Source organism: Nematolebias whitei, chromosome 20, assembly GCF_014905685.2.
Source record: "Nematolebias whitei isolate Nwh7 chromosome 20, NemWhi1, whole genome shotgun sequence".
NCBI lineage: Eukaryota > Metazoa > Chordata > Actinopteri > Cyprinodontiformes > Rivulidae > Nematolebias > Nematolebias whitei.
In genome coordinates this window covers 38,487,644-38,497,148 of record NC_056517.1, presented here as the reverse complement: position 1 = coordinate 38,497,148, position 9,505 = coordinate 38,487,644, and the positions used below count along the sequence as shown (strand labels likewise).

The window sequence follows — 9,505 nt, the reverse complement described above, 5'->3', positions numbered from 1 at the left end:
ACAGAAGAAGAAGCACCTGGAAAAAAAACTAAACTAGGGAATTAGATACAGACTCAAAAACAATAAAACTTATATTCTATATTTGCAATATTGTCATTTTTGATATTGCATGAATGACGACTCACAATATATAAGAAAAACTTAATATATTGCATATCATTTGTGGGTACACCAACTTTTAAAAACAATCATAACAAACTTTAGACTAATACTAAAAACTATGTCCACGTAATTCACTGATTGATAAATTGCACATAAACAGAATTTTTCATTGAAAAGTGCTCAAAACTACAATTTATTCAAAGTTTTTCCAGAAAGAACAAACAACTGTTCCATTTCCATATCTTCAGAGTATTCATGAGGATGCTTTGATCATCTTTAATTTGCCATGTTGGATGAAATTTTACAGGGGTACGTTTGGTAGTAACACAACTGCCTATTTGGGGTCATTCAGTTCAGTGCATGGTTTGCTCAGGATGATTTGTGTTCAGACTACCAAACCAATGTGGATAAAAGGGTTCTTGTCCATTTTCAATGGTGGTTTAAGTGGAGACGTCTTCAACGCACATGGAGAACATAGCAACATCTAAATGCAATCACGATGGATGTTAGCGCTTGAAATCAGCACAATGAACATGTTTACGTATCAAATACACAAACACTTTTCTTGTGGTTTAGGATAAGAAAAGTAACAGATTAAAATGAAGCATTCACGTCCTGGGTTGGTTTGCCTAGCAGCAAAATAATAATAAAAAACAAGCTTTTAAGTGATTGGATAAACCATCCATGTTTTCAGAAATCTGGATTATAGCTCTTCATTCCAGTGGATTATGGGCTCTGGTCAGATCAGGGATAATCTGAAAATGTGTGGAGGTAGGCTGTTTAAAGTAGTGTTGCTGCGCCTGTATGGTGGTTACCTACACAAACTCAAGTGCTTTACGGTTTGCACACCTTCTAATGAATGTTGCAGCAGTCCACGTCAGTGTGGTTTGGCTTCATTGATTAATAATGTAGTATGTGGTATTGTGACCCAATGCTGTTAGGTTCTATAGTACAGGTTTATTTAAAGTATTCTGTGGCACTGCATCTAAAAGATGTTTTTAAGATGGTTACATGTAAATGTTTGCCTCTTTAACGCCCTCCTTGCCTGTTTGCAGCTTGTTACGGCATCGTTCAGGTGCCTACTGGTCCCTGGTTCTGCAGGAAGTGTGAATCTCAGGAGAGAGCAGCTCGTGTGGTGAGTTATTTAATTCCTTTTTCTCGTTCATCTTTTATGAGTTATCTCAGTGACCTGATCTTAAAGCTTAAAGGAGACGTGTTTAGCCCAGCTTTTTGACACAGTTTCCTAAAGTTTTAATACAACTCCAGTACCATCTTTCTATTTGAACTATACCAACCATTAATCAACATATATTAAGACAGCTGGTATTAGTAACCCACTTGTCTCTGTTCAACTTTTTCTTTAATGCTTTATTATTTGGATCAGCTTGAGCTTCAGTGCAAACAAGAATTTGGTCACAAATCTTGCTTGAAAACAAACTCGCCTCCAGTTTAATCCGTTTGCTCCTAAAGCACAAAAAGTCAGCGTAACGCAGCATAGGCTCGGAGGTTAGCGTGAGCAGGTTTGAGCACCTCTTTAAAAGCAGATGTTTTGGTAGTTTCCTGTTCTGGAGCCTTCAGGTGTGGTTTAACACAATGCCATGAAGAAACGACATCAGCAATCAAAATCTGCTTGTCAATCTGGGAAGGATTATGAGGACATTGCAAAACAATTTAGGGTCGGTCCTTCTGCGGAAGATTGTTCACAAATTGAGGACGTTTAAAACAGCTGTCAGTCTTGGAGTCTGCGAGTTTACCCTGCGGTCAAAGCTTACGATGCTCAGAGAAACTGCACACACCAGGAGCTACGCCTCATTCTCTGCAGGCCTCCGTTAGCACGTTAAATGTTACAAATGTTCACAGGACGATAAGAAAAAGACTGATCGAACAACCATGACATCACAGCTTAGGTTTGCAACTCTGCTGTTTAATAAAACAGGATGTCTGGAACAATGTTATTTGAACAGAGAACACATTTGTCTAAAAAAACAAACATCCTACCAGCTATCAATCACACTGGTGGGGAATAATGGTTTGTTTGAATATATATTTTTGTGTACCCTTATTGCATGCTTTTAGTGTTTCTTGTTGGTTTATTCTTTGATTTTTTTTTTAGCCCTTTCAAATCGATTCTTCTCATCCTAAGCATTTCATTGTACTGTTAACCCTTTGTTAACTGCATATGACAAACACAACTTGAACTTGTTTAGCAGCTGCTGAAAATGGGCACCTTTGACTCTATAGAGCCCTTCTGTGTTGTAAAATCTAATTTTAAAACATGAGTTTGTTTTATTTTGATAGCTAAATTAATACAATTACAAAATTATAACAATGGGATGGAAACAAATTAAACAACTTACAATGTATTGCAGAATAGTATTGTTGCAAATTTGGTAGGAAACATACAGGTAGTTAATTATAGAAGGTAAATTAGAGGTCTGTGTAGACTTGTCATAATGTCACCAACTTTTCTGTTATCCTGTTTGAAAGCTTTATAAAAGATGGTCACAAACATCCTTCCTTTATCAAATCTGCTGGAGTGTTGGAAACAACTGCATAAACAAGCTGTTCAGACAGAAATGCTTCCTCTGAGAGCCATTCGTTCCCTGGAAATGCTTTAAGAACCGTGGGCTGACCTGAACTCCTCAGACCTCTGAATCATTACATGTGAGACTGGTCTCTGGGTGAAACTTGTTGCAACACACTATCTGGTACGGCTCGCTGAGCGTCAACTCAACATGACCTCAGCCAACTTCCAAAGACCTGTCTGGATTCGGTCAGGGTAAGATTTACTTAATGCAGCTGTTGATACAGGTGCTAGAGCGGTTCCTTTTGTTTCCGTGTGTGCAGAAAGAGCAAATGTTCCTTTGCTTTAACATAAAGTTTTATCTGTCTTTGTAGCTTGATGGAGGACGCTTAGCTTATCTTTTTACGCCTAAAAATCAGATAGAAACGCCCAAGCCTATTTAGATGAAGTAAATTTATGTAAAGCAAATTTGTGAAATCCGCAGCGGGTAGTTCTTTAGACTTTTGAACGTTTTTCTTTTTCAAAATGTTTGAGTTTATTCTGGCAACTGGTTGAATTTGACACATTTTAAGTGCGGTCCACGTAGCTGACCATTTTCAGAGGAATGCTTTTTTTATTTTTTAATTCAATCCACTTAACTACGGCTCATGAGTTATTCAAGCATGGAAGGCATCCGACTTAAAGGTTAAACTTGTGTTTCCTGTTCATAAGACAACTTAGAAGATATATTTTAAAAGTATTTTAATAAGAAATGTTGTCTTGAAAGCAAAATAAAACGTAAGGAGTAGTAGCTGAAGACTTTTGCACAGTCCCGTAAAAATGAAGAAATAAAATGTTAACGCGTAATTCAGTGGATTAGAGACATGATTACTAATTATTCTTACATTTGATTAAGGGTGTGGTGGTGATACCAACACCAGCTTCATAAAAACACTAATCCTGATTTATACCACTTTTTGTGCAAAGTGACAGCATTTTCTCTTTCACTGCTCAACTGGGGGCATTAAAAAGTGTTGATATATTCAAAGATAAATACCAGTCATGGTAGGAGATCAGAACGTTTGCTGTCTGAATAAAAGCAATGCGTTATAGTCATTTTGTAATGTATATACTGCTACTACGTATTGGTGCTTAGTATTGGCAAGTACCTAAACTCAAGTATTTGTACTCGGTCTGGAATAAAACAGGATGGACTACAACTAAAATCAACATTTTAACTTTCTCTTTAAGAATGATTAGATTTATTCATTTTTTTGTTGTTGGATTTATTTATTTAGGGGGGTAGATTTAGTTTTTTTGAAATTTCTTGTAAAATTAAAGGTGACTGGTGAGAAGAGTGAAATGTAAGCTTTACATTAACAGTCACCCTTTGTCAGAATATTTGTTGTGGATTTTATTAGTCTTTGTCTGCTCGTAATTAATGTATTTTATTCTTTTTTTGTTCATTTTAATCTCTGTTGCTCAAAGAAAAAGAAAAATTAAAACATATGCCATTGCATATACTCCGATAACAGAGAAGAGTTTAAAATACCTTTTTCCTTTTGGTTGCTCCTGTCTGCAGAGGTCGCCACCAGGGATGCACCGATCCACATTTTTTTCCATTTCTGATCCGATCTCGATACCTGAATTTGGATAACTACTGATAACGAAACTATTCCGAATACCAGAGCTCTGCTTGAATATTAATATTATCATTAATGTTGATTTTTATATGAGGCTGTAATAAACTCCACTCTATGGGCAGGTATGAGTATGAATGTATGCATGTATGTCCCAAAAGGCAACTAGAGGCAAGTATAAGGTCAGAGAAGGAAGTCTGAAAAACAGGAAAACTTGTTAACACGAACTCCCATCCTCTTAACAAATACATAGCTGTAAGGGTTTCAAATTGACTGTCAGTATTTATTAAATCCATGACATAAAGAGTAAACTTCTCTAACACTACCACTCCAAATCAAGTACAAACCGCTGCTTCCTCTGATCAGCACAAAGTAACTACATTCTTTCTTTTGTAGCAGCAACAAATCAAGGTTTTCAAATGTCAAATATTTGAAATAAAATAAAAGTGCAGTAAGTGTAACATCTTGCACACGTTCTCAATAAAACGGTGTGTGAACAGCAAAAATCAAGTACAGTAGGAGGTTTGACATTGAAGGTGACCTGGATTAAGCTTAACGCCAGAGTCTGTGTAACCATTCTTCAAAAGAAAACAATAAAAAGTAAATGACCCCTGAAAAAGTTAACAGTGAGGGAGTGATCTAGTGTTCAACAAATCTCACTTAAACATTGGCAGGTTCTTTTTGAAGAATATGAGCATTTCTGTCGTCTGCTGTCAGACCTCTCCTCTTTTCATCCAAGATGCTGGATGCTGTGCTAAACAGTCTTCCTCTTCTCACTGGTTGAAGGAGCACTCAGGAACTTTGCACCAGCAGCACCAATGAGAGGAAAGTGAGCATGGCTGTTTGCCCAGTACTGGAAAAGGCCGTCTTTCTCACCTATCATTGATTCTTTCAAATATATTTGCATTTGGATAACCACTGCCTGGGTACCTGGGGCATGTTCAACTTGCTCCTCCAGAATTCTGTCTTACAGACTGCTGGAGCTGCTCTTCGCTTTGGAGGACAACCAGTTCTTGGACCAGCGACCTCGTCTGCTGGCTCTGCCTCCGTCACCCCTGCTACATCAGCTGATGCCCCGAGCAGTGCTTGCTCCATCTTCTTAAGCTCTTGTGTCAGGAGGAGAGCCTTCGCCCTCCTGGCAGTTTCTCCACGAGTAAAGAATCTGACACAGAAATGAAATGTGCCGAGTACAAAAAAAAACGTGTTGCTGCTGCAAGACAGCATGCACGTGCGCACGTACACCCACCTCCCCTTTTATCCAATTCATTGTAAGTGAACAAATCTCTAAAGCTAGGAGTCAATCATGTAGTTTTGGTTTAGCAGGATTTAATTTTCAGTTTAAAACTTGGCCAACATTGCCGTATTGTTCGCCCTCTAAGTCGCAGTTTTTTGCATAATTTGCATGCCCTGTGACTTATACGCTGAAGAAACGTATTTAGATTTATTTCTCCATATTTATAAACCAATTTTTGGCTGAGATATGACCATTTTCATTAATTCTGACTGAAAATATTGAACACTACCATTCTCAGCCGCTTGATGGCACTCGAGTAGTATGGCATGCTGTTGTGTCACGTAATAGGTAAAATTAGCTATTAATGACACAATCGGCTTTCCATAGACTGCCACCGTTGTCCAGCTCGCCTGGAGCAACGGTCAAATCAGCTTCAATTCACTGCACCGCCCTGGCAAGATGCAGCTAATTTGACCATTAAAGTTTATTTATTAAGTAAATATTCAACTGAGACACCTTTACCATAAAGTCGAGCAAACAAGTAATTGTTTTTAGGTGCTTATCTTGTTAAATTTAGAAGAAATGCACGAGTCGCCCTCTGCATGTTCATGTTTCCACGTATCTGCTTTTGAAATGCAGCTGATTTGACCATCAAAGTGCATTTATTAAGGAAAAGTTAGACTGAGACACACCATTGCTATAAATTTGAGTAAACAAATAATTGTTTTTAAGTTTTAATCTTGTTAAATTCTTGTTAAAGTCCTCCTGTGCACGCCCCCGCTGCCGCCATTTGGCAGCCAATCGATTTTTAGCACAACACCGCCGGTGACGCGCAATAGATGCGACGTATTTATGGATTTTTCACTTTATTAGACATTTTTGGACGAATGCGACTTATAGGGCGGTGTGACGTTTACGGTGGAAAATTAATCATAAGGAGCTATTCCATCTTGTTTGAACATCTCAAACAAGGAGAGCTGGGGTGGTCGTGGTTCTCGCACCTTGCATTTCATGCTGCAGGTCGAGTTGTGAATGCTTGAAGTGTGCTACGATCTTCCTGCTGTTTGCCAAAGCATCACTAAAGCTGCGTTGTGATATTGGTCCCTCTTGCACAACAAGCTGCAGTGTATGAGCTAAACAGCCCAGACTAGGAACTGTCATGTCTTCCATTGCAGCCTTCATGTTACTTGCATTGTCCTGTAGAATGACGTGCACTTTTTCCAGAGGGATCTCCCACTGATTTAACATTTCTGTAATGGATGCTGTGATTGTAGCTCGGTTGTGTCAGCCCCTCTTATCTTTTTTTTACCTGAAGCACATCACTACAGAGACTGTGTATCCGAGTCAACCCAGTGCACAGTGAGGCTTATCAGTGACATTGGGCAGACATCTTAAGTAGAAATTTATGTAGTAAAGCTCAGGACTGGAACTCCTTTTAACTTCTCAACTAACTTGGTTGACACTTGGTTGCATAGTTCAGTCTCTGATAAATATCTCGTGGAGAGTAAACTTTATCTTGGCTGCAAGTCATCAGTTAGGCTGCAAAATCCTTAGTTTTCTACAACCAGTAACAGTTGGTTTTCAAGTACAATGAAGTTAAGCAACATCTTCGTAATCCCTTTAGCTTTCACGTTGTCTGGTGGAAGTTTACAGAAGTGATTCCTGACGGCTACTTTCATCTTTCCCTGGCCAAAAAATCCTTGTGCTCTTTAATGTGGTACTTTTTTCAAATGTTTGATTAAGTTTGTTGCGTTGTAGGTCATGATGGAGCTTCCGCTTCTCAGCACAACGGCTTTGCAAACATTACACATTGCTGTCTTGATTGCTGTGTTTCTGGTGTTGAATATTTCTACACAGCAGAGGTGTTGCGATGAAAAATTGGTTAGCCACAGCGTCGCTCAATGCTCGCCTGCCAGCTGGCTGAAAACTGTGGAATGGATTTCCTGAACAGAGGCATGCCTCATGTCTCGGTGTCTCATGAGACACGCCTCTGTTCAGGAAATCCATTCCACATTTTGCAGCCAGCTGGCAGAACAGCTGGCAGGGAATCACCTGTGGTTTCACTTAAGCAGACAACATTAAAGCCCAGACATGGCTCATGGATCGCAAATTTCCCGCCTGGGAATTATGTTGGTATTGAAACCTGGTACCGATACCGGATCAGATCGGCTCCATCCCCATTCACCACATTGAGTGAACTTGCATAAAGTTGCATGTTTTCTCAGAACGCTGTGTGAATGCCGACTGCTGAAATTGCTCAAGAAGCTGAAACTGAGTTGGAGCTAAAAGTATCAAAATCCTACATTAAAGTAGCCAAAAACTATCTAAAAGCTAAATGTATCAAAATGCTAGTTAAAAAAAACGAAAGTAGTAACATGCTAGCAAAAAGCTTAATGTACCAATAGGCTAACAAAATGGTAAAAATAACAACTTAGAGCAGCAAAACTTTAACTGAAAGTTATAGGTTGCAGTTGGCTTGTCAAAGCTAAAGTAGCAAAGAAACGGCGTGCTGACGCAGATTTAAAAGGATTCTGAAAGAAGAGGAGATCTCCATTTAATTCTGTGGTGAGAGTAATTATAAAGTTTAATATTTTTGAAAATTATAAAAGTTGTCAAGAAAGGACAACACAACTGTGGTTAAACGGCGCAGCTTCATTTTAAAATCTTTGCAAATCACAACAGACAAGACTTTGTTGCAATTCTGTCATAAACAGATAATTCTGTAAACATCACGACAACTGTGGGACATTTCCACTGTTGCTCGTCACTTGCTTCCACTAAGAAAAACAACATTAATTCATACAGTATCTTTTCTTAAATTCAAAGTATCTCCACTGGCAACATTTCCAATTTTGAAATTTGTATTAATTGTGCTGTTTGCCTACAGTAATGTCAGTTTAAATAGGCAATGGTGTAAAATAAAATAAAAATACCTGCATCAGTGTATTCAATATCCAACATTGTTCTGTCAGGTCATCTGGACGGTTTCTTTTTTTGTGCCGAGACGTTTCACCCTCCATCCAGAAGGCTTCATCAGTCTGACGAAAAAGTTTTGTTTGGCGTTTCCTCAGACTGATGAAGCCTTCTGGATGGAGGGCGAAACTAAGTATTAACAGTCATCTTCTATGGAACACCAAAATGTTCAAAATTAAATAAATAAATTAAGCGTTATGAAATAAGAAAACTTTTCATTTTTATTCTTTTATTTCATAATGACGTTTTTCAGCAGAATGACTTCAGCGGTCAATCGACGTCAGTGGGTTGGACCTTCACGCCCACTGGCTGATCCTTCACATCCATTAGTTTTCCTGTTGCCAACTGCTACAGCTAGCGTAGCAGCTAGTAGCGACTTGCTAGGTCAACAGTCATGAAGGATGCAGAGTTGCATGAACTTTGTTTAACTCCGTTCACTTTAGCAGATCAAATTGAGAGGATGACGTTCTCAGAAGACACGGGTGTCGTGACAAAAATTGATCAGTGCCACAGGAGCGTGCACGGGAGGACTCGCTGTTGTATTTCTTTCGTATTTAACGAGAACGTAATCCTCTTGACTGACAGCTGAAGTCATTCTGCTGACGTCATTATGAAATAAATAAGCCATGATGGAAAACACAATTATGAAATAAAGAATAAAAGTTAAACATTTTCATAATAATGACCATAGATACTTGTTTCATAATGCTTTATTTATTTATTTAATTTTGAGCATTTTGGTGTTCCATAATCTTCTAAATAAGCTGAACTCCTAAATAAATGAGTGCCCAAAAGAGAAATATTTAGATTGCGTAATGTTGAGCAGATTATACCAAAGCTGCCCGTTTATTCCTAATGCAACGCAAAAATATTTGAAACTTAGAAGCATCTTAACCAGAACTTGGAAACCACTCAGACTGCTCTTTGTAAAATCCTGTTTCAGGTGCGTAGCATTTAGAGGTCCGACTTGCTCGAGTTGAGAATTCGCTGAGTCATCAGGAGAGCTGCTAAAATGAGGGTTGACGCCGTTCGGTGGCAGATAATGAGGGTGTG

At 38.6% G+C, this 9,505-nt stretch overlaps 1 protein-coding gene across 1 annotated transcript in view; it reads left to right on the top strand.

The window, feature by feature from the left end:
• The window catches only part of mllt10 (MLLT10 histone lysine methyltransferase DOT1L cofactor), a 49,779-nt gene that overhangs the window by 3,065 nt on the left and 37,209 nt on the right, over positions 1–9,505 (top strand). The window contains exon 2 of the mRNA XM_037694355.1: positions 1,158–1,237. Within this exon, the coding sequence (XP_037550283.1) occupies positions 1,158–1,237 (80 nt within the window). The remainder of the gene's footprint in view (positions 1–1,157; positions 1,238–9,505) is intronic.